Here is a 26,002-nt window from a genome sequence, read left to right as displayed (position 1 = left end):
GCGAAATGCCATTACCGATTTTGTGTGAACATAACTTTTTTTTAACTTTAAATTGTAATCCCTAATCTCACCAAAAACATTTCATGTACCGTAAAATAGGGTGAGTAGGAGCAAAACTGATATTCAAACCTCGATAACATTTTATTTTTACATATGCAAACTGAATGGTGTATATAATAAGTGTTTGTATTTTAGTTTTTATTTTATTTTGGGTAGTTCCATTTCATAACTTTGACGATAAACAGGAAAAACCACCTCACCCCGTAGTCCCTCGTAATTGGGGTGAGATGGGTTTTCATACAAAGGTGATTTTGGAAGATTGGTGGATCGATTTTTATTTATTATGAGTATTACTATAGCTCTATTTTAAATATTATTTTTGTAGCAGTAGCCCTAAAAACCCATCTCACCCCCCTTTCAAACCTTTTCTCCCCATTCATAACCCAACTCTCCCCGCGAAACCTACTCACCCCATTTTACGGTACCTAAAGTGTTGCCAAGACTAGGCGCATAAAGCTTCTACACTAAAAAGCTGTAGATACCTACTACGGGATCAGATAGCTTTTTAACTAGGCCTTATTAGGATTAGTCCCGTTTCCTCACGATGTTTTCCTTCACGGAAAAGCGACTGATAATTATAATTTCGTATATAAGTTTCAAGAAACTCGTTGGTACGAGCCGGGGTTTGAACCCGCAACCTCCGGATTGAAAGTCGCACGCTCTTACCAATACACAGGGCGCTACTTGGCTGGTTTACGTGAACCTGGTTCAAATCTGTACTTCGAAAACTATTTTGACTGTCGTTTTTTTTTTAGCATTCCATCCAGCATTTTGTATACCACACAAAATTTCACGATTCTAGGACTTCAGGAACCAATGTTTTCAGGTTTATAGGTATTTTTAGGTACCCCCATCGTAAGGGGTTGCAGGGCGAAAGTTACAGATTTCTGGTCACCAGATGTGTTTGCATACAGATCCATCTCTACACGCCAAATTTCAGCCTTCAGGAAGTAGTCTGTTTTTTCTATGACACGCATTTTAATTGGTTCGGACAGTGAAAATTAAGGTATCTATAAAATTTTAAGTATAATAGATAGCCTAATAAAACTTGTTTTTGACAAGTCTACTAAGTACATGGTATGCTAAAAATTTCACCTGTTGAGCATTATCCAAGCCGAAACTACGAGGGTTCGAAAATACGACGAAACGTACCGAGAAAAGATAGGCACTGCCTTTTGCCCTTTGTCTCGTCTTGGCGGGGGCACGTAGATAACAATAATAACAAGAAATGTCACATAAAGGAGGATACGAGTAAATCGGATTTTGCCTGTTCTAATTATTTGTGCGCGTGATTCATCTGCATTTTTGGTGTAAGGGCTGGTCTAAACCTGAATCAAAGAACGGCTAAAACTAGACATTTAATTTTTATTTGGTCCAAAAAAGTAGGTTAGACAATTTTTCCTGTAACATTTATTATACATTATGATTTATGAGTGAGAGCATAAGATATTGATATTGAAATAAGTAGGTTTAATATTAACAAACAATAAAGGTAGGCGCGGTGCTTTCAGGGTAAAGAAAAAACTTAGTCGGTTCTATACGATCGACAAAGTAATAACGAACTTTGTTATTTCAAGGCAACAAAACTTTATATAATCTCTAGTCTATGTACATCTCTCTAGTTTAAGTAAAAAAATATTTACCATAAGAAGAGTTGGCTGAAAGCATTGACTGTCAACCCCATTGTAACCAAAGGGTTAATCCTTTCGCGCACTGGAAGGGAGTCGCGTGCGCACTCGCGACACACGGCCAGTGGTGCCGCTCTGACTAGCAAGCGCGGACGTGCAACATGAGAACCAGTGCCGGAATAACTTGTCTACTCGCCTGCGTTGCTTTTGGTAAGACTTTTGTTTCTTATGTCACTGGCCAGCTGATGGTATATTTTTTATGCAAAGCTTAAAACTGTCCGGAAAAATGTGATCGATACCTACAAGGCAGTGTGTAGTTAGCGCCTTTGACAAAAGTACGTTGTGCTTTTGTTTTTCAGTAGTGCAAAACTTGCTTAAAATAGGCTTGCATACACCGTGTCGCTGTACGTGCATAAATAAAGTACAGTCAACAAAACTATTAGCTTAGCACACTCGCATACACATTTGTACGTACGTTTGTATGTGTGTGAAAACCCTTTGGACCTTAGCCCTTTTTCCAATAACATCCCGTTGATTTAGCGAAATGATTGCTGAGTTTCGTGCTGTGTAGGTACTTAGTTTCTGGAGAAGTAAACAAGCTAGTTGCATTTATTTACTCTATACATTGATATTTAATAAAAACAAAAACAGGGGAAGTCTGCTTAACCTAAGTAAACTCATTAATTAATTAGATAACTACTCAAATGGGACAAAGCACTTTCTTTTCGTGATCACAATTAATTTTGGCTTGACTTTCAACGTACCAAAGACCACGCCATGACCAATTCGTAATGATTATGATTACCTAGACATCCGTAACAGAGAATCAATTATGATAATCTTTAACTTAAATTTCATGAGGTACTAATATTTGCAACTGGATTGTTAATATGTGGCAATGTGTATGTTCCTGTTTTTAATTCTTTGCGTGTTATGGACAGGATATGTAACAAAGCAGAACTAGTTATTCTTGTTTGCTTTTTCTTAAGAGCAAACAAGAATCTAATCTAATTTAACATACCGTATATGGCATATGTAGTTATACATAAAGAATACTAGCTTTTGCCCGCGACTTCGTCTGCGTGGTTACTAATTTGGGTAGCTTATTTTTTATGCAATCTGCTTTTTAGGGTTCCGTACCTCAAAAGGAAAAAACGGAACCCTTATAGGATCACTCGTGCGTCTGTCTGTCTGTCTGTCCGTCTGTCACAGGCTATTTTCTCCGAAACTACTGGACCAATTAAGTTGAAATTTGGTATACATATGTAAGTTTGTGACCCAAAGACGGACATGTAACGAAAACAAATGAAATTTAAACATGGGGGCCACTCTTGGGGGGTAAATTAGAAAATTTAAAAATAAAGTTTTTCAAACTATATCGTGTTACATATCAAATGAAAGAGTTCATTGTGAGAATCTCAAATATATATTTTTTTATCATAAGAAAATAGGCAAAAAATGACCATTCCCCCTTTATCTCCGAAACTACTTTGTCTAAAATTTTGAAACAAATACACAAAATAGATTTTTACCTATAGATCACAGGCAAACCTATTAGATATGTGCAGTCAAGCGTGAATCGGACTTAGTTATTTTGTTTTTAATCCGACCCCTACGGGCTTTTTAAAGATATTTCACTCACGTTTCACATCATAAAAAATACATCGTTTAAATTATGTAATGTATGGAACCCTTGGAACGCGAGTCCGACTCGCACTTGTCCGGTTTATTATTGATTTCCCATACACACTTCCACCCCCTTAAAGGATGATTTCTGGGATAAAAACTACCCTATGTCCTTCCCGTTTCAACTAAATCGGTTCAGCGGTTTAAGCGTGAAGAGGTAACACACAGACAGACAGGCACGCTTTCGCATTTATAATATTAAGTATCGATGGATGGATAGTATGGATTTAACAGCTGCTAATCTAATGAATTTATTTCAAAACTAGATGTATGGTAGACATGCGTAGTCCTCAGGCTTACTATGACCCTTTTTTTTAAATTTAACACCCTTTTTAAATATACAGACCTACTTGAATGATAATAGGGAACTTGTGAAGACGCGGGTTCGATACCGGCCTCGGCCACCGGTGGACATGGTCACTTTTTCGTATTTCAGTTTATAATAGGGTATATTGTCAATTACATGTGAGTTCTATACTAAAACCAATGAGGATATAATAAGATAGAGCGGTACTGTCATAGTAAATTTTGTAACCACTTTAAATTCACTGCCATCTATCGACATACTTTAAAACTAAAAATGAAGATTTATAAAAATACGTAAAAATGTATTTAAATATGGATAAATGTTTTTTTTATTTGCATTAATTATTTTTATATGATTTTAACCCATGTTCTTTCACTGGTATGCGTTAAAATTATAAATAACAAACGAAACAGTCAACGCCCTCTATACGAGAGTAGGCCAAAACTAGTGGCGCCATCTGATCGAGAATCAAATTTTCGTGATTTTCGAGGCACGTTTTTTCCTTAGACTGTATCCATCTATTACGGAGTTATATCTATCTTTGCTAAAACTAAAATTGTTTAAAAACTTCTCAAGATATATTTTTTTTTTGTAAACACCCGTTTGACCTAAACACGAAAATGAAATGGTAAATTAGTAAAAGATTTTATATAGTGTGTAGGTTAGGCTGTTGAGTTTGTATATTTGTCTGTTGCACATGAATAACTGTTGCCGTTTATTCGGGAACATGGAGATCATATCCATAACATATCATACCATAGCTATGGGTATCAAGATCAAATTCATAACCTGTAATTACAATCAGAACATATCAGTGTCTCTTATAATAGTTATAATCGATCTTGGATACATTCGCGATGGTTCAAATGGATGGTGGTGGTGGATGGTAGACAGTTTTTATGGTTTTAGTAAATTATTACTAATACCATCTGCATCTTTTTCGGAGGTCAACTCAAGAACACTCACGCTTTCAATATACCTAACATACTTTTGTCTCAACTACTTACATCCAATGCAAAGTTGTTGAAGTAAAAGCTCCATGGAACAGTTGCATCATACAACCAGTTGCCACAGGCTTTATGCATTCTGTAGTAAGCACAAATCTAAAATCATAGTATAGCACAGACACAGAGCTACTACGAAACAAGTTACTTATCCTATTACCTATTATAAAAATAAAATTACTGTCAATTAAAAAACTCTGGACAAAATTATACCAGCGCTCGCATATGGTGAGTTCAAATGTACTCAAATAGGTTCGTCCCTTTGCAGATATACACTGTCTGTATATGGTAACTTAAATATAAGTACTTTCCTTTTTGCGTTAACGGTTAAAAACACTTTCATCTGTTGATATCTATTCTATTCTATTCTACCGTCAAATGGAGGAATTAGTAAATAGCTGAAAGAATTGATGCTGTTAGTTCAAAATGCAACGGTACCTACCTATAGGTAGGTATAGGTGAATACTTAACAGGTAGCGATGGCGCGAGATTTGTACTGAACTGTCAACAATTTCATAGAAAATCCCCGCCAGCTTTCGTGAAACGACTTATGTAAACGGTACGACAGCACTGTTAGACCATGCAAGAAAAGTTTGCAGAGATTTTAACGCACACGCAGTGCCAGTGTTATTTATACGTCATAATTTCATAGAAGTTTGACGTTTAAAATAGCACCTGCACTGCGTGTGCTGTCAAAATATCTGCAGACTTTTTTTGGTTTGACTCTAGCAACATTCCTTAAATCCGCACATGGGTCACACCTAAACATTACGCAATGTTTACTCTATCCGAAGTGCACGTTTCTTATACATTATGTTTGTGACTACTACTTCTCTATAGTCGTTTCGTAATCGTACTATGTAATCTTCTCCCAAGCAAGAGCCACGACCCTGTTATTATAATTTTGCCCGTGCGAATGTCTCCGTCTATCAAATATTATGTCAATATACCAAACCATAGCACATATTTCGGCGCTGCCCGCTTCACTCCTATCCTGGCCCAGCTGAGGACCTGGATGCCCTGACACCCGACGTGGTTACCTGGCTTAACAACCTCAAAGCTGTACTCTGATTGCCTAAACATGCATGCCATACGATTAAATAAATATGTCAATATTGTATCTAACTTTTACCTAAAAATCGTACAAATATGACAAGAAGTGTCTGATCCGAGAAAGTGTCGAATACTGACGTGGCTACTTTTGTGAAAAATGTCGATGTAATGCGATTTTTGCGGTTCGGATCTTTGTTTTACGGTCTTTCAAATGTTTGCCCCTATCATTAAAAAAGTAGCGTCACCTTCTGTCTTTTTTTAGTCAAATGGGGCCTTTGTTTAAGATTTATTGGCACGTGTTCTTAATTTAAATATTTCACATTTACTCATTACTTTAACTCGGAAAATATTTTCCAAAAAATTCCAAAAATAGTGCTACAATTGAAGCATACCTAAGTTTTAAAAAAAGTATACGACTAAGTTGATATTTTTCCACATGCTACATTGTTCCTCTTGTATATAACAGTGGCCTATATATCTAATTGTAGCGAATAGAGTTAATAGTTTCCTCCGGCCGGTTGCCCAACGGATTGGAAAGGTGGCTCAAGGCCCACACCTGTGCGAACGACAAAAAAAAAAATCGGGCGTGTCGGCGTATGCTGTTCAATTAACAAAACTTAAATGATATATTTATATGGTTCTTTAATTATAAATACGAGGCCTTTTGGGTCTGCGATAGTTGTAAGCTTATTGTTATAGCGGTAATATAAATATATCTATATAATACACTCTTTTGGTACATGTTCTTGAATAAATAAATATGTAATAAAATCTAAGTGAACATGTATGGATTGGATGATCTAAAGACGTACGAACTGTTATAAAGTATATATTTTTGGATAAAATTTTGAGTTTGAGTAAGTAAAATGTCCAGAAGAAAAGTGTTTAGGTAAATTTCTTATATTTTTCTTGAGCAACCAAAGTTATGTATAACTTAAAAACAGATGTTTTAATATAATTATAATGAAATATGAAATCCAGACTTTAATTAAACCATCAAGCTTTCGACATTATACCGGAAGCCATACAGTGACACGATATGCCGCATGGCCAAAATCGGCGACGTACATACTTAAGAGTTCAGTTTGTCAAGTGCATCTAGTATCAAAGTTAGGAAATGCATCATCTCATCATCATCTGACTCTCCGGCACTACACCAGGGACCGGACAACCCTTTCCGCGATAAAACCCTTTCAATGGGCGACACTTAAACACGGCTAACACATTGAAAGACTTTCCCTTTTAAACTGCAAGCCCATTCATACCCTTACCTTTGACTAACCCTTATTGAAAAGCTAACCAATTATAAGGCTAGCTCTTAATAAGGGTTACCCTTATCTTTAAGCGCTTTTTATAAAGGTTTCCCTTTGCGTGAAAGAGACAGGATTAGTATATATCTACGGTAGTGTATGAAAAGGAAAGAAAATACGTGCCTAGTCAAAGAACGCCGCCGTCGCCGCCGACGATCGCTCGGATTAGAAGTAATGTGTGCTTTATGAACAAGGTAGACGACTTAAATTAGCACGCTTATATGCTAAAAGGGAAGCCCTTTATAAGGCTAACCCTTATAAGCAATATGCAAGGTGTTGGTGAGCGGATGATAAGGGTTTTGTAAGGGTATTTGGGCTACCGATTACTCAAATGTGGTAGCTTTATATAAGGGTTTATAAAACCAAAACAAAGGGTTTCGTCTGGCAAAGGGTATGGTGAGTTAAGCCTTATGCAATACCCTTATAAAACCCCGATAAGGGATAGCGGGCCGGGCCCTGCTACACAGTCCCGGTTGGGCCTTCGCCTGGTCAAGCAAATATCTCTCCAGTCCGATCTATTTGTGGCTTTCCTTCTCCAACTTTTCACTCCTAAGGTCCTGATGTCCTGGTACGCCGTCCAAATATCGGAGCTTGGGCTTACCTCTGCGGCCCTCCGGTCGGCCTTCTAGAAGGCGTTTGGGTACTCTGGCCTCCTACATTCGTAACACGTGCCCTGCCCATCGCAGGCGTCCAATCTTTGTAGTCTTAATGACGTTAGGCTCATTATACATATATTTGGTCTAGCTCGTGGTTATAACGCGTTCGCCATCTCTCATCCTCCATCACAGCTCCGAAAATGCGTCTTAGTATTTTACGCCCAAATAACGAACTGTAGGTGAGTATGGGCCTTAGTAAGGTTTTGTACATGAGAAGTTTTATGCTTCTTGAAAGAAGTGTAGCCCTGAAGAGTTAAGTTATTATGTCCGTGAGGCACAGGAAATCTAGCACATTTATTTGAATATCAGAATCGAAAATGCTATATGCGGTTTTAAGATAAAATAGAATTATATAATAGAGAGCTTTTCAGTGGACTACCATGTTTGACCACGAAGCTTGAGAGGTCTTATTAAGTTACGAGCTTACGAGATTGAAATGCTCGGTTATATCACTATTATGTGCAATACGTTTTACACGAGTAAACTTAAATAATACTTTTTCTACTATAAAACCTAAATAATTCAACAAAAGTAGGTAAGTATCTCAGTAGATAAAAATATAGTACAAAAGACATCAACGCACTTCTTATTCATTAAACAGTTCCTACTGTTGATGTATTATCGTCTTGACCGCGTAGACAATAATACTATAATATCGTTGCATGTATGACATCTATAAGGGGATGTAGCGACTACTCAAAAGTGAACGTTGCCTTCGTCACAACCTTTCTTGTATATTCGCTTTAGGATTTAACTAGTTCCATATAACAACGCTGTAAAAAGGAAACGATGCGTATCCTTCGAGAACCGGACGGACGTGGATACTTCAGAGGATTCTCGATTAGAAATCGTGTAATAGGTACTTGTGTACAAAGATTTTTAACCTTATCAGAAAACTATTCAATGTTTCATAGTATTTTAATCATTTTGAAGGCTGCCTTATGCAATAAATGTAATAAATATTTTTTACCTATTATCAAATCGACACGTGTCAACCAAAACTCACTACCACCACCACAAGTTCAGAGCCATAGTGAACCGCATTATTGTCAGAATAAGGTTGATTTTTGTTTAATTATATTTTAGTAATTAGTGAGTTCTAATTATACAATTCGGAGTGGTTTTACCTAAACTAAGTTAATTCTGCTTGTAACATTTAGTCGCCATCAGATATATCTAAGCGGCCATGGTGCTCACAAATGTCTGAACACGTTAAAGTAAGAAAGAAAACTATCCTTATGTACTTAATCTACTGCATAACGACAATTTACATATTTAATAATTGTTGGTATAACTGCATTTTATAATAGGACTAATTATTTTTCTAGGCAACTTATAAGGTGTATACAATTATTAGGTATTTATTTATTTCTAAGTTATAATCTTACTTATGGCGTTATTCATAAACGCACTACAAGCCCCAATGAGCTGTTAAATGTTTGACTCTGTCATTTAAACTTAAGTCTTTGTAAAAAAGGTACAAAACATAAATTAACTAATTGAGGCTTGTAAAGATTTAAGAATAAGGGGTTTACTTTAGAAAGCAACGCCAAAAGCTGTTTTCTTAAGGATAAATTGTAAAAATATTATTATTCCCGTGTCAATGTGCGTTCAATTGAATTCATGTCACGGCCGCGTACGTACAAACAAAAAATGCAACTAACAAATATTGTGAGCCAGCTCACGTATCGCTTTGTAAATGCACTTGGTATTGTCAACCCTGCCCTGACTGAAAAAGCTTGTTTGAGTTTCATGTTTAAAAAAATATCGTGCATGATAGGAGACATGGGCCCAGCAGTGGAACGTATGAATTTTTTATTATTATATATGTATAACAATTATAACAAAAATTCTTTTATATACACGAAAAAATTTAATCGGTGATCAGGAATTGAAAAATATTAATTACCAACCTAAATCTTATACCTTTAAACGATCAATTCTTGTATATATCTATCTATCTATCTATATATATATATTTATATAAATATTTCGGGGATCTCGGAAACGGCTCTGACGATTTCTATGAAATTTGCTATATGGGGGTAATCGGGGGCGAAAAATCGATCTAGCTAGGTCTCTGGGAATACGCGCATTTTTGAGTTTTTATATGTTTCCGAGCAAAGCTCGGTCTCCCAGATATTATAATTCAATACGCGAGATTTCATGCAATTTACTTCACCGTCTAATTAATTACGGTCTCTGAGAAAAACGCATTTAACTGATTTGCAAGACCGAGGTGATCCCATAAGTTTAGTGTTACGTTTTTCAAAGTTTTTCACGGAACACTAAAAATGTCAACTACCCTATTCAAGGGCCGAAGTAACAAAACGCGATGAAGGAATTTACCATTGTATCATAATTCGTGCGTTCGAATTGGCCTCCTACTTGATTACGCTTCGACTGAAAAATGACATGCGTGCATTTGTTTGTCTCGCTTGGAGCGAAACGTTTGCATAACTGCTCAGGAATGGACAGTAATTAAACAGCTATTGAGGAGTATTACGCCAGCACGTTAGCTAGTAAGAAGGTCAAGTCGCTGTAACTTGTAAACCTGCTTAAATAGCCTATTTCTGACATATTAATCGTTTTTGTAGAATAACTTTTTTAAATGGATGGCCTAAGTTCAACTTAGTTATTTCTAACAAAAAAATGTGGAATTGATTCATGGTGACAAAGGATTATCAACGGCATCGGCGTGTTAGTTTTAATTATCAATATTACAAATCCATGAACTGATCCATGTAGTAACCTTTAACCCCTTGTTTTAACAGCTGCATTTCTAAAACTACTTCCTATTTTTTCTGAAGTAACGCTCAGTACTCAGTAGTGACACAGGCACAAAAGGACACACGTCAAAGTGCCAACATGGCGATAAAAGTCTTTGTCAAAGAAGTTTTACTTCAATCGTGCGTAAAGATTACACGCACACACTTTTCCATCTGGGCTAATTAATATTAAGTAAGGTATTGATTTTTTTAGCTTCTAACTGAAGTAAAAAATATTCTATATTTCTGCCACCAAAAATAAAATCACGAGGGCTGCTATTGCTCAATTAATTCGCAAGACAATTTTCTATAGAAAATTCATAATTCCGGTAAAATTTGCTCGCGGATAAAACCGTCCTTGGCCAGGAATGTTTATTTTTGTATATGATAAAAACTATTAATTGCCCTTATGAGTTTCCTGGCATACCTATTTAATAAGCTGAGTGAGAAAATCAAAGGTATACTTAATTACGTAACGTAATTGTCCTTATCTGAGGTTATTAATGCAGCGTTTAGTTGAAATATGATGCGTATGATGGAAAATGGTACTTTACTGTAGGCAATTGGACGTAAAAAAATATTACAAAAACATTGCATAAAACTTTTTGTCAATATTAAAACCACCTCGTTATAATGAATATCAAATTATGTAGGTACCGCTTCATTGTTTGCTCATGGTATGGGGACCAAACTATCCCAGGAGCGGTATTCGACATGCGTTAAGTGACGTTTCGTGTTGAACTTCAGTTGAATGGAAGAAATCGTGTGTTGTCGAATAGGTAAATTTGACATTAGCAATCCACAGTTAGGTGACAACGAAACCAAACCGAACCACGCAGAGTTCAGAGCCATTTTAAACCGTATAGTAGTAAGAAAACAAAGTTGATTTTTGTTGCATAATTTTTTCAATGAATGAGTTTTGGTGTACAACCAAATGATACTTTCCACAGTTGATGAACAAATGATTCATTCCACTGTTGAACTGATGTTGAAGCCGAAACTGACAGTTGTGCATCTCGAATAGGGCCCCAGGTTTATAATACAGTAGACAACGCTTATTTAATACGGTAATAGGATCACGTTTAAAACGATCTCCTGACGCCATTTTACACTCGTCCTTGGAAACTAACAACATTTAGTCACGGTTAATACGCTTTCCGCTTAAGATGCGGACGTGATCCTTTCACACACTTTTTACAGGTTTTTACTGTAAGTACTTATATGTATACATGTGTTACAGTAACGCGAAAGCTCATAAACGCCCGCAGCGTTTGAAGCGTTGAAATGTCCCGTTCGTTCCTCATTGTGCGACGTGTTGAGTCTATTGTCTCAGCGATGCTTTCCATCTCGATCGTTATGTAATGCACAGCACGGTTCGACGCCGCCCAACGCAAGCGATACAAAACAGTAGAATAACCAGATTTTTAAATAATGAAAGTATTTTTATTTTGTTATTAGCAATGATACAACACAGGACAATAAGTAGTAATAAATAGTAGTAGTAAACTCTTTATTGTACAAAAATACATTAAAAGAAAAGTAAAAAAAAAAACAAAAAAAAAACAAAAATGAAAACTAAAAAATAAGTGAAAACTGTAATAACTTAATTTTATTTCTTTAAAAAAAGGGAACCGCCTTCAAAAAACCAACCCACTGAAAAGCACAAAATAATTTTTATATACCCCTCCTCTATCCTTGTCCAGTCCATATTCCGTCGTAAAGCAAATTTTTGCCAAAAAAGTAATGAATACCTAGTAATAAGCAAATTATATAATAAACACCCGGGTAATGACTTAGGTTTTGAAGGCCACTAGGTACAGCCAGGATTCAGGATCAGCTCAGCTCTATGTTTACTAAAACCTTCTCCAGAATGTATCAAACACTTTTCTGAAAACCGCATTAAAATCGGTTCAGCCAAACGCGAGATAATCGCGAACAGACATACATACAAACATACGGGTCAAACTGAGAACTTTTTTTTTGAAGGCGGTTAAAAATAACACACAACTAGTAAGAATGTACAAAGGCGAACTTATAATAACAATAATAAACCTTATTTTAAAGTAGCCAGTCGTGATGTGCATATTTATTTTATAGACATAATATAATACGCACTGAATGTAAAATGCACTTAATAAAAATAAAATAAGTGTTCAATTGTTAATGTATGTTTTAAGAAAAATTAAATATCGATCACCGTGAAACTGTCTCACTTCCACCCATTGTTATCTGTTGCAAGTACGTCACAGAACTCACAGATGTAGTTCAGTTCCGCATGTTACAGAGGTCAAGTTGTAGTCTGCAATTGCTTAAAAAACCGGCCAAGTGCGAGTCGGACTCACGCATGAAGGGTTCCGTACCATTACGCAAAAACGGCAAAAAAATCACGTTTGTTGTATGGAAGCCCCACTTAAATATTTATTTTATTCAGTTTTTAGTATTTGTTGTTATAGCGGCAACAGAAATACATCATCTGTGAACATTTCAACTGTCAGACGGACGGACGGACGGACGGAGTCTTAGTAATAGGGTCCCGTTTATACCCTTTTGTACGGAACCCTAAAAAATGGGTTACTAAAAATCAAATTAAATGCAATATGCAAACAAATATGGTAAAGTCAGTGCACAAAACGGATGTGCTGTGCCTGTGTTGTTTGTTGAATAGCAGTCGTGACGTTCACCCCGTTATCTGATTCGTTGAGGAAGATCGCTTTTCACACTTCTGATATAATACGCGATATATTACAGTGCTATGTTCTTAGTAAATGCACCGTAACACGCAATTATTGTCAAGAAAAATGTCGTTACGTACCTAAAAGATTAATGATGTTTACATTCACAACATGAAGGCGACAAAACAAGTTAGTTATTAACCAAGTAAAGCCCTTTTAAAATAAAAAGTTTTATATACAGGATGTCCTTAGCCATTGGACAAAGTTGAAATGTACATATGCATTAGGGTATTTAGAACCAGTATATCATAACGTTAATTTCTTCTGTGTAGCGGTTACGAAGAAATTAACAAAATACGATTTTTTACTTTTTTTTTTAATTTCTTCGACCTTTTTGATTATCTTTTTTATTATGATATATATTATTTAAGGTATTATTTATTTTATCTTTTCTATTTTATTTAAGATTCTGACTCTGCCGCACATTTTTAAACAAATTGTCAAAAACACTGCCAACGATTATTGGAAATAACTTTTGTTTGAAAATTGATGTTTATGTCTTTTTTCCCATTAAAAAAATATATTAACGTTAAAGCATTCCTGAGAAGTAACCCTACGTGGGGTTTCAGGGTTTGTCGAATGGATAAGGTCACCCTGTATAAATTTTTTTATGATTTCCTTACTTGTAATTCTAAATAAATGCAAGCAAATATAGAAAACAAAAAAAAAAGGATATAGGTACCAGCCGGGTTAGCACATGATTCGCGCGACATAGGCTACCCGATCCTCTTTAATTCATACAGTTAGTAAAAGACAGTCGCGGCGAGATACTGTCGCGCCAATCATGTGCTCAGCCTACTGGTATTTAGCTACTTTACCGCTACTATATATTTAATGCTAACTGTACAAGGACTGACTAGACTAATTTAAATATTTTATTCATAAATACAAACGAGGTAATTAACTATACACATAAGAATAATCAGCCAAGAGCATGTCGGGCCATGCTCAGTGTAGGGTTCCGTAGTTACATAACCTCAAATATATTAAGTGATTACCTTATTAACATTTGTATCAAATCAGGCTTGCTTCCAACAACTGTTGCATTCCTCCTTGGAAGCTCGGTTTGCAGTTCCCGTACAGTAATAGAAATGAATACAGTTTTGTTGATAAATAATAATTATTAGTAAAACATACGCTCTTGACACTTGACAACATAACGTAAACAAAGTTCGGATGCAGTGGCGACATCTGTCCTGACCTTTCAGTGTGCCTCCTCATTAAAGGTCCAAAGCTCATTAAGAGTAATGAAATAAATATTTTTTTATTTAATTTAAATTATTAGCACAGTTTTTAAATAACTTGCATAAAGACAATCTGGGCGTGGCTCCACGGAAATCTGCGTTTATTCACTCGATAATGAAATTGAGAAATGGCGGAAGGCTGAGAAACCTGTACTTCGCCATCTTACACAACGCATTCAAGTTAATTAAATAATCCTGCGCATCTCAGCATCTATGTAAGAGTGACTAGCGAGACGGAAGTATGCACGTATATAGCGATGTTCTGCTCGCACACTGGAGCGGCGTGCGGATCCGCATGCAATTTGAAGACCGCTTAACGTACACATATTGCACGTAAAATTTCATAAGTTATTGTCAGATAAAGACTTAACTTTATTAATGAAATTGATTTCTGAATGTATCACGAAGGAGAATAAAATATGACGTGTACCGCCCACAAAAGCTACTGGGTAGGCTAATTTTGTTTCTTTGAAAGAGTCACAAATACGAATACGGCAAAGTAGTTTCTCAGTTTATAGATAAGTTTTTTAATGTACCTATATTATTTACAAAATACGTTATTTTATTTAATAATCATACCACGATATAACTGAAATAGCCTATAGTCTCACCTGTATTAAAGAAACCCTCTGTAAATGAGACAGATACTTAGTTATACCTGGCTATCTGCCACACTGGGTAAAGGATTACTCACGTTAGACCGGGCCGTGTCCGGGCCGGAGCTTCCGGCGCTTCGTTTTCTATGGAACGCATCACGTGATCACCTGTCATATCATAGAAAAGTAAGCGCCGGAAGCTCTGGCCCGGACACGGCCCGGTCTAACGTGACTCATCCTTAAGTGGAGTAGCTCTTTAAGTGAGATAAATTTACAGGATGCCTAAGGTCCCTGTTATCCAGGTTTCACTGTATACGTATATCTAAATCTTAAAGGGCCCACTGACTATCAGTCCGCCGGACGATATCGGCCTATCAGTTGTTCGGAACTGTCAAATTTTCGTTCTAACTGACAGGCCGAGGCGGACCGATAGTCAGTGGGCCCCTTTAAGGTCTAAGGTTTCTTTTTAGATTTTGAAATAATATCATGGGACATGGATTTTTGCAACACGATAAGATTTTAATCAACTGACTAGTAATTGAGTTAATCGGAAATGTCACTCGCTGATAATAATCCAAAGGTCAACAAAACCGGAATTTTGATATTTATATCATATCAATTAAATAGTGACCTCAATAAAAAACAACTGTTTCTGAAACCACAAACTATAGTTATGAATTAAGATCTGTTTTTGGTTATGCAATTTTCATACAAAATTACCTAATTACGTTTTCTTGAGTGTATTTTTAAATTTCAGCTGGCTTAGATATTAGATATGATCGAGTAATTGGTATTCTATTAACGAGTAACTCCTAAAAACTTCGGTAAGGCTTTTATATTTTTACGGATATGAAAATATTGGGTAACAAATGACCAAAAGCCCTCTATTATGCTCACCTTATGTTTAAGTGTATTTTCAGACACTTTTGAGAACCTTAGCTGTTCCGATTATATCTGATGGCGGCAGGACTAGCTGAAAGCACTTTCCGCAACCTTGCTATACTTACGGCGACCCCTTCACTTAAAGGGTCCACTGATTACCTGTCCCCCTGCAGTCTCTGGCCTGTCAGTTGTTCGGAACTGTCAACTTTTTGTTCTAACTGACAGGCTGATATCGTCCGGCGGACTGGTAATCAGTGGGCCCCTTAAGGCGATAACCTACCGTTACGCCGAGATAAAATGCTGCACAACTCATAATTTTATGTACTAGCATATGAGTTAGTACATTAAATTTAATTACGATAATTATAAAATACCTGCCTCCCTTTAGTTACTTAATTGGCCGACGGTCTGAAAATACAAATATAGTCTTTTATGAAAACATTGAATCTAGAGCAGGTCTTTCGAGTCCTAAGTTGCGGAGTAAGTCTTTACTACAACTACATACTAACACTGAGTATATTTAACGGGTTTCGGTGAGCCTATTTAAAAAAATCTATCGACAAAAGAATAGTTCCCATCCTCAAGAACAGTGACATAACATAACAATGCGTCCAACTTTCGACATGCGACATTTAAATTAGCAGTAATTTATTGACCATTGAATGAAGTGAATTATTGTATTATTTTATACCTACTCCATTAATATGACACTGTAACCACTGTTCCCATTTGGGATAAATTGACTTTCTTTTATTGTTCTTGTGTGTTGTGTTTTTATTGTTTTAGTGTAAGTTTTGACATTGTAAATTTACTTATATTTTGGATTTGTAAGTATTTATCTACTTACTCTTATTGTAATTGTGTTGACAATCCTTATTGGAGCTATAATTTTATTTTCATTAGTATTGTTATTATTTTCATTTTTATTTTTATTTTGACGATCATGATAGAAGTTCTTATATTTTTGACATTAATGCAAACTTATTATGTAAATTGTCTTTCATGAAATAAATCATCTAATCTAATCTAATCTAATCTTATCGGCAAATAAATCTTAGGTAACGGATTGTCTAAGAACAAGCGATGACAGGGACAATGACTTTCGACTTTTAAATGAATGTTACCTACAAATACTGTCGCCGTCAAATAACTATACATATATCGGCTACACTCTAATGACTTTATTAGAACTAAGAGCAGACATTTATATATGTGCATCGAGTTTAAGCGATGACTAAGTGAGTAATTGTGCATTTGTCGACGCCGAATTTAAATCTTAATATGGATATAATGGTTGAATTTTTATCTTCTGTCTCGTCAGTCGTCGCTCTCGTACTTATATACCTGTCTCGATGACAGATGATAAAAGTGTGACTATCATTGGGGTCATATATGATGTTTTATACGTCAAACATGTCATAATTTTAAAACTAACACTGGACTTAATCGCGTACAAACTTACGTTTATTTATGGCCTGTGTTAGTTTTAAAATTATGAGTGAAAATCGTGTTAGTTTAAATCAATAAGTATGTCAAACATGTCGTCCGAGCCAAGACAACGTATCACAGTTTATAATTAATGAATTACATAGGCAAAGAGCTTATTAATGGCAGGCAAAAGCTGACTCAGTGTCAACAATTGTGGTGACATTCTCAGATGAAGGCGTCAAAGTACAATTTTAGAAGGTTAAAGTAGTTGGCCACGCGGCATTTTAGCGGGCGGGCGGAGCGAAAGTAACAAGTGGGCAACCTTGGCGCGGCGGTACGTTGCCGCTAACCGCCTCCGATACATTCGGGCCAATTAGAACAATGATCTAGATATCAACTAGATACACAAACGATAACGAGATATCTAAGAAAGTCATGTCAAATTTGGCATTTCCGAGATTCCGAATGTCGTCTTGAACGATCTCTTTAAGATTTGCTTAACCTTTTGAACGCCAAGAGCCAGTAAATAGGTCGTGTGCTGTCGTGCCTGCCACGCCAGCGACCACTAAAGTGGTCGTGGCGGACGCTGTCAAAGCAATTGTCCTGCTGACAGATAAGGTTTATATTCGTTATTCACTAGTCCTCGCAATGCATGATTTATGTATCCATGCCAAATTGCAGCTTTCTAGCACTAACGATCACAAAGCCTCGGACAGACAGCGAAACTATAAGGTTTTCTAGGTGACTACGAAACCCTAAAAACGCATGGAGAAGAAAGTGCCTCTAAATGGCCTCTTCCAGCGCTGATATTCCGTTTCACGAGAGCTTATAATTTGTACCATAACAAAAGGAAGCCTCTTTGTTATAAGAAGTTAAATAAACCGCTGTTTGCTGGGGAGTATATTTGTGATCTGTGTCACACAAATTCATGATATGACAGCGTATCCACGATCATAGTGGACAGCCCTTTGAAAAGGCTTTAATAAAGAAACATTCTTGAGCCAATTCTCGTCGTGACTCGCTTAGCCCGATCAAACCCCAGCTACAATGAAGCAATAGGGGTTATTACCCTGTCGACCCGATGTCGACACCTGGTCACGCTCCACGCGACCGATTACACACGCCTATGTGCTATTATATTGAAAGCAGCCTCGGGTTGAGTGCGTAATAACCCCCTGAACATTGCCAATTTCGGTTGGCCTAATTAATTATGTGCGAATGGTGCAACAGTATGGGATTTATCTCACTTAGGTTCGGTTTCTAAAATCACGATTGAAGAGCTGATTAATTTAACTAGATCACCTTACAATAAAATTTTAGTAATTATTACCACGGATATTAGTTTGGTGCGCAACCAGCCATGCTTTTTGAACGTTTATTTCCAGGCTAGTTGGTTTTATCATATATCGCAATTTTAATTATTTATTGTCGCACTTACCTATACATTTGCCACAACGGGACTGATTTGTTCTAACTAACGTTTTCTGGTCAGTACAGTGATTATACAACTAAACTTGTTTTTTTTTTACAGTCAACGCTGGCATCCTGCTTGAGCATGCGCCGGAGTGCCCGGAACATTATGGAGTACAGGTAACTAACGTTTCACACTATAAAAAAATTAAAAAGTAAGGAAAACTACTATAGAAGAATCACTGATGGCACAGATTTGAATCATTTCCCATTCGTTTCTGCGTCATGTATGGCGGTGGTCACGTGGGGCGGGGACAAATGGGAGCACACCCTCGGATGTCCACCTTACCTATTATATACTCAGATTCGATTTTTTTCATTCCTAGTTTTAAGGAATGATAAACTTCGAATCTGGGTATTTCATGCCATAATAATTGTTGTAATAAATATTTTATAACTATAAAATATGACGTAACTCCATTCTTGTTCCTTTTGATTCAAATAAAGAATGTTGAACGCATTGCGAACGCACGTAACTGTTGAAAGAAAGTGTGATTCATAACCTCGTTAGACGACAGCGATAATTGTACTACGTTGTTTTAATTAATTGCCCAGCGAATTTCCCTTAGCAATAATTATCGAATGACCATTACAAGTTAGCCAAGCGACATGTTTCAATGAAATTACGTATTTCGGTAATTTTTGTGCCAAGCTCTAATCGATGCACCAACTTTTTGTCTATTATAAGGCATTCCCTTACCGTCTAGCTAAGTTCCCTGGGGGATGCTCCTAACTAGTGGAGAGCCCTGAATTCACACTATCACCACTTTCTGTCAAGCAAACACACACAATTGAACATGAGTTTAATGTGCTTAAAATGTTCTTTTATTGCGATTTCTTTTACTCAAAGCAGTACCTAAACCATCTTAATCTATTAATTTGTGCACAGTCCTTCAACATTAAACTCACAAGTATTTATTCCTTGGTTCCAGGCGTACGCCCACCCCGAACTATGCGATCAGTTCTTCCTCTGCACCAACGGGACCCTGACGGTCGAGACTTGCGAAAATGGTCTGCTGTTTGACGGCAAGGGCGCTGTGCACAATCATTGCAACTACCATTGGGCGGTCGATTGCGGAAACAGGAAAGCTGATTGTGAGTTTGACAATGTGTGATTCTTGTTGAGAATCTTTGGGATATTGACGGTGAAAACGTGTCTGCTTCTTTGATTTTAAGGACGCTATCCGTAATTACTACGGCTGCCACTACATAAATGATGGATTGAGAACACAGAAAAGCTAAATGCCAGTTTGACTAAGTGGTACAGTCGCCATCAGGTATATATATCTGAGCGGCTAAGGTGCTTATAATTATCTGAATATGCACTTTAACGTCTTGGTAATAAAGGCTTTTATTCAGATATTTGTAAACATCTTGGCCGTTCTGATATATCTGATGGCGACTGTACTCTGATTTTGATTAGGACTCTGACGATCGACACCTGCGGCGAGACGGTCCTGTTCTTCGACGGCAACAGACTCAAGGATTGCCTTGAATGCTTATGAGAATTTGCTAAAATGACAAACATTCACACCTCCCCAGCCATCAACATAGCGCAGTTCTAGGAGCAGAGGCAATAGAGGCACCGTATGTATTTTGATAATACTTGGCGCCCTGGGCCGCTAAACATTGACCGCCCCATAGCCTCCCAAAACTGACCGTTAAGTTCCCCGTTTCCGATTCCTCCTTATGGGCATAGGGTAAATACGCATCTGTCCAGGAGCCTTGGCTTTAATTTGTCTCTATAAATACGCCAGTATAAATGGCCTAAACAATGTTTTTTACCTATTTAACAGACACTTGTATACAAATGTCGTTTCTGCAGTGGTTCCCTACTCTTCTCCCGGCTGCGAGTTCCAGTTCGGCATCTACCCGGACAGCGAGGAGTGCTCCACCAGCTACGTCAAGTGCGCCTACGGTATCCCTGAGCAGGAGCCTTGCACCCCTGGTCTGGTCTACGACCACCGAACCCATGGATGCAACTGGCCTGATCTGTTGCAGCCGTTCTGTAACCCTGAAGGTGAGCATGACAGTTTCAAAGCGACACAAAACATTTTGCTATAGCAAACATGGTACTATCCTGACATGCTCGCCTGACTTTGCAGGCCTTCCTTTTGCTAGTTTAAGAAATTTGCAACCAATTTGCTACAGTCATTTTGCAGCTTTGATATTTTTATACTATTTATAGTGGCATGTTTAAGCACAACTGATACAACTTTGTCAGATTTACTCTCGTTTTGCAGTTCATGCGTCTCTTCGATCGAACCATTAGAGCGGTACTGTCATAGTAAATTTTGTAACCCCAGTAAATTCACTGCCATCTGTCGACACACTTTAAAACTAAATATAAATATTTTTAAAAATACGATAAAATGTATTTAGATATGGATAAATGATTCTTTTTATTTGCATTAATTATTTTTATGATTTTGACCCATGTTCTTTCACTGATATGCGTTAAAATTGTTAAATAACAAACGAAACCGTCAACGCCATCTATACGACAGTTGGCCAAAGCTAGTAGCGCCCTCTGAACGAGAATCAAATTATCTTGATTTTCGAGGCACGTTTTTTCCTTAGACTGTATCCATCTATTACGGAGTTATATCTATCTTTGATCGAACGTAGCAGTAAGAGCACAGTGCCACTTTTAAACAATGTTTATCATACATTACTAACAAGTCTAACAACGTCTTTCTTCCCAGTAAACCGCTCGTCCCAGTGTTGAGCTTATCCAAAAATGTTTACGCGTTCGTGTCCTAATATCATAAAGAACGTTTTTTTTTTAATTATTATTATTTTCACAGCGGTCATCGGCTTCAAGTGCCCGACGAAAGTACCCGCCAACACGCAATCCGCCAAGTTCTGGCCCTTCCCCCGTTTCCCCGTGCCCGGCGACTGCCATCACCTGATCACCTGCGTGGAGGGCCAGCCCCGTCTCATCACCTGCGAGGAGGGCAAGGTGTTCGACGACCAGAACCTCACTTGTGAAGACCCCGAGCTCGTACCTCACTGCGGACACGCGTGATTGCGTTATGATTGTGTTGCGAAACGAAAATTGTTACTTTGTGTTCATTCTTTCTGCCAAGCGAACTGTTTGTCCACGAATTAGGGTCAAAATACTTCATTATATACTATTTATAAATGTAATTTAGTTCGCTGCGACGAACTATAAACTAATAAAAATAAAGCTAAACTAAACCACCCTTCTACTATGACCTACCATTCTATGAAGGTAGGTAACCATAATTTCATGAATTCTAACCTCGTGAGTACATGTACATTAAAAATGTACATATTCGTTGCAATCTAATTTGAACCTTTTATGAAACAAATAAAGTAGCATTTCTATTGTTTCATTGAGTTGTAAAACAAAGGTAATTCGTTCCAATTTACTTACAGAACAAGGTTCAAATTAAAAATTGGAAAACTTTATATGGTGGGTCTTACGAGGCTAAATGTAAGAGTCCAACGTGACATATCACGTGCGTAATTTTCGTTTTGCAATGTAATTATTTCTAGCAATTAATTTTAATACACCGTTCATTTATGAATAATTTTAAAACCGACGTGAAAACGTCTCTTACAAAATTACAAAGCAATCAATTGACTTTTTAACTGAAACCTATTTATTTCCATATAAAAAATGGTATAAGTTACCTATGTAAAGCTTCCTAAAACTTGTATGTTACCTGTAACAAAGTTGCCAAATGCAGATAATTCGTGATATTAGTTACCGTAGATATGTATGTTTTTGTACGTCAAAGTTTATATGTATTTATCATGTAGGTACACGTCTGTAAATAGATCAGCAAAAAAATGGATATGTAAATAGGAAAATAAAACATCTAAATATACACGAGAATTTCATTTAGAAACTGCAACATGTTAATATCTTAACGCCTACTTCCTATACAATATTTGCAAGGGAAATTTGAATAAAGTTATAATAATAGTTATTTGTTTATAAGGAGGCAAAGTTGTTGTTTGAACCTTCGTGCTAATATTGATACCCGAGCAAGAGAAATATCCTAAAAGGGAAAAGGGAATCTTGATCGTTGCGAGGGTTTGAAGGCATTTGCTACCGAGTGAAACACAAAATGAACCACGAGCGTATCGAAAGACAATTCTACTAGCCAACATAATGAAACAACTCAAAATTTGCCTTTGTTTACTTTGCCACACGTGGATAAAATGCAAATTTCTCATCCGTTTTTGAACAATCAAGAGAGCCGTGTGATGAAAAATAACAAATCAAGTCAAAATTAACGTAATAAAAAATTTATCATTCAAAATAATCACTTAAAAGGCAATTCTACCAGCCTGCATGAGGATATACTTTTTATATAACTAAAAATTTGTATCAAATTACCTCGCGGGCCGTAGCTTTAGCCGCTACACTTCCAGGTGTCATGCGTTTTGAGGCCAATGTTTGATAAAGGTTTTCTAGACAACTAAATTTAATTAGGTGTTTGGCAAATATTTCATTTTTGGTACAAGCTTTTATCGCTGATTGTACTTTTCTTTCCACAGGCAACTAATACTCATCGAGGCAATTCTAAAAACCCCAAACACAATTAGGTTACGTTGTTTTAACACAGAGTTCCCATGGCCACCTCCTGTCTCCATCATCAGATCAGCTCGATGTTACCATAATATTGCATTGTCACCCGACTGACATATATATGCAAATTTTCATTGGAAGTCGGAAGTGGGTCAAATTTAAGTAACTTGGAAGATTTGACCCGTACATACATAGCTACATACATATAATTATAGGTACATGGTAAGTTATAGTAGATTGTTAACCAAGGGATGAAAGGCAGTCATTTCTGCCGAGGTATTTTTGGCGCTCGAACGCAGTGAGAGCGCCAATAGTCTGAGGCTGAAATGATGCCTTTCACCCGAGTTAAACACTCTACTTTTCATTTCGAATACGAGGAAAGTAAAATGCATGTCTTTTTTAAAACATGACCAAGTATAATTTATTATAGTATTTTTAGGTACCCTACCTTCAGTTAACAATTTAGGCAAAAGTGTCTCTATTTATAGAATGGAGAGTCAAATATCAGAATGGAAATTGTATAACAAATACATTTAAATTCAAATTTCAATTGCTTATCGTAAAAAAATTCAAAAAATCGTACTTCGAACGTAAAATGCTCTAGTGCAGACACGTATCATTTTCTGCACACCTTTTAGAACAACAATGATCCTCTTTCAGAGCATGAGAAATGAAAAATAAATAAAAATAAGAGCTTGTAATATTACGTATGTTTACATATAGACAAACATCTATGAAGCTATTTCGATTGTAGGGCCTTCGTAGGAAATCGTAGGTAAAGCCAAAAATATCCAAACTAAAATAACATCTAGCTTACAAAAAACATCCTATGTAGTTGATTCGGGTAAACATTACCCTTTAGGCGGGCCAGGACAGATTCCTATTAAATCAGTTGAGGTTTAGGCCTTAATCTGAGTAAGTACGACTCTAAGGTTGCCAGTTTCTATTTAATTCGGATTCTAAATAGGTTTGATTACGAATAGGGCATTTTCTAAGTTATCCAAGTTCCTAAAATGTTAGGTTATTAAAATCTCAAATTCCTAGCACTTCAGATTCTCATTATGCCGAATTCTGAGTAGGACAGAAAATTACATATTGGAATCTTAGTATGTGTAATTCCGAGTACGACCGATTCGATGTTGATCGGATTCTGTTATAAAAAAAAAAAAAATATCCACAAAATATGTACCATTATGCCAAAATAGATACTTGTCCATTGAACATTTCCTTCTTACCCTGAGTCGACGGAGCCCCGCTATGCGGGGCTCCTATTTCTCGGCGGTTTGCCCTTCGGGCATCTAAAGCAACCTAACGAACCTAACCTACCTACCTACTGATTTAGTGTGACGTTATTCATCATTAAAAGATTCTGTTCAATTTCTTAATCGAATCGTTGCTAATCGGATGAGATAAGAAACTGCATTAGTCCTAATCCAACTCGTTACCAATCTGACGTAATACTGTCATGTCACGGGACCCCTTTATTCGAATCTGTCCTACTCAGAAATTGGTTTAAAGAGAAAGTGACTTCCATATCATAAGTCGTATGTCAAAACTGCTTTATTCAGAAACATACCTATAGCAAATCAGACCTCAATAGAGTCGTATTTACTTAGATTCTGGCCTAAAACCCAACTGCCTTAATACGAATCTGTCCTGGCCCACCTAAAGGGGTCCAATCGCCAGAAAATTGTAGATTATAATTAAAGTGGCTGTTTTAATCAAGGCCTGCTTACTTAAAAAGGTCTAAAATTATTTGCCTTTTATGGAATGGCGAAACGGATCAAATTATTTACTTCGGCATACGCGGTAAACATTTATTTAAATTTACAAGCTCTTTCAATCGCAACAAGAAGTATCCCTAAAATTTCATATGTATTGGATTATTTCCTAAAGTTCCTTCAAAGTACTTATACGGAATTGGTGTACTTGCCTAATAAGCCTAGCCAATAGGAAAATAACTTTGGGACATCTTATTTTTTCTCATGGTTGTTATTTAAAAATTTGTAATTACGGAGTAATAAAGCAAAATTGGTTTTCCTACACTTTTACTCAAAAGACTTCTAATCGAAGGTTAGCTAGAAGAGATCCCCAATAGGGATAAGTTCGCCTTTGTACCTCAATAGTAGGTATCTTTACTAATGCTAGAACACGAGTTTTTAAAATAATCGCAACAAAATAATCCTAAATGCGTGTAATCAGAGTTTGCTCCATCCCATGAGGTTCTTTTTCAGTTTTTTGCTTGTAGATCAAAAACGGTACGTCCGACGGAAAATTTATTCTAATCATGAAAAAAAAAGATCTTAGGATCCGAAAGGTACCTTAATATAAATTCGTAGTCAAAGTTTGTAAAAAATGGCAGCCACTTTGAATTTCCTTGTTTTTGGTATAAACAATTAATCATGTTTTAAATCCGTAAACGCCTTTTTACCAGTGTCTGATCCACCAAACCTTGCTAGTAGTGTGATTGTAATTGATGGTTGGCTCCTTCTGGCTTCTACATCGAATGGTTTAGCAATCCAAGAAAAACACAACACACCTCCTAAGATAGAGCAAACTTGGATTACACGCATTTAGGACCAAATGAAATAAAACGATTTCCAGCTTGCTGGGA

At 36.7% G+C, this 26,002-nt stretch overlaps 1 protein-coding gene across 1 annotated transcript; it reads left to right on the top strand.

Annotated features, from left to right (window-relative positions):
• Nucleotides 1-1,751: 1,751 nt before the first annotated feature.
• On the top strand, nucleotides 1,752-22,679 carry LOC134755200 (protein obstructor-E). The gene is made up of 5 exons (XM_063691722.1): nucleotides 1,752-1,898; nucleotides 18,886-18,944; nucleotides 19,757-19,919; nucleotides 20,650-20,844; nucleotides 21,632-22,679. The coding sequence occupies exons 1-5, from the start codon at nucleotides 1,850-1,852 to the stop codon at nucleotides 21,850-21,852; spliced, it is 687 nt and encodes a 228-aa protein (XP_063547792.1). The 5' UTR covers nucleotides 1,752-1,849; the 3' UTR covers nucleotides 21,853-22,679.
• The last annotated feature ends 3,323 nt before the right edge of the window (nucleotides 22,680-26,002 follow it).

The sequence above is a fragment of the Cydia strobilella genome, chromosome Z (assembly GCF_947568885.1).
Source record: "Cydia strobilella chromosome Z, ilCydStro3.1, whole genome shotgun sequence".
Lineage (NCBI taxonomy): Eukaryota > Metazoa > Arthropoda > Insecta > Lepidoptera > Tortricidae > Cydia > Cydia strobilella.
The sequence above is the reverse complement of the archived record's forward strand: the minus strand, read 5'-3'. Positions and strand labels throughout refer to the sequence as shown.

Bases quoted from the DNA above. Each gene is read 5' to 3' on its own strand.
- LOC134755200 (XM_063691722.1), top strand. From the start codon at position 1,850: ATGAGAACCAGTGCCGGAATAACTTGTCTACTCGCCTGCGTTGCTTTT. The intron at 18,945-19,756 runs GTAACTAACGTT...CCTTGGTTCCAG, and splicing joins CGGAACATTATGGAGTACAG to GCGTACGCCCACCCCGAACT. The intron at 19,920-20,649 runs GTGAGTTTGACA...TCGTTTCTGCAG, and splicing joins CGGAAACAGGAAAGCTGATT to TGGTTCCCTACTCTTCTCCC.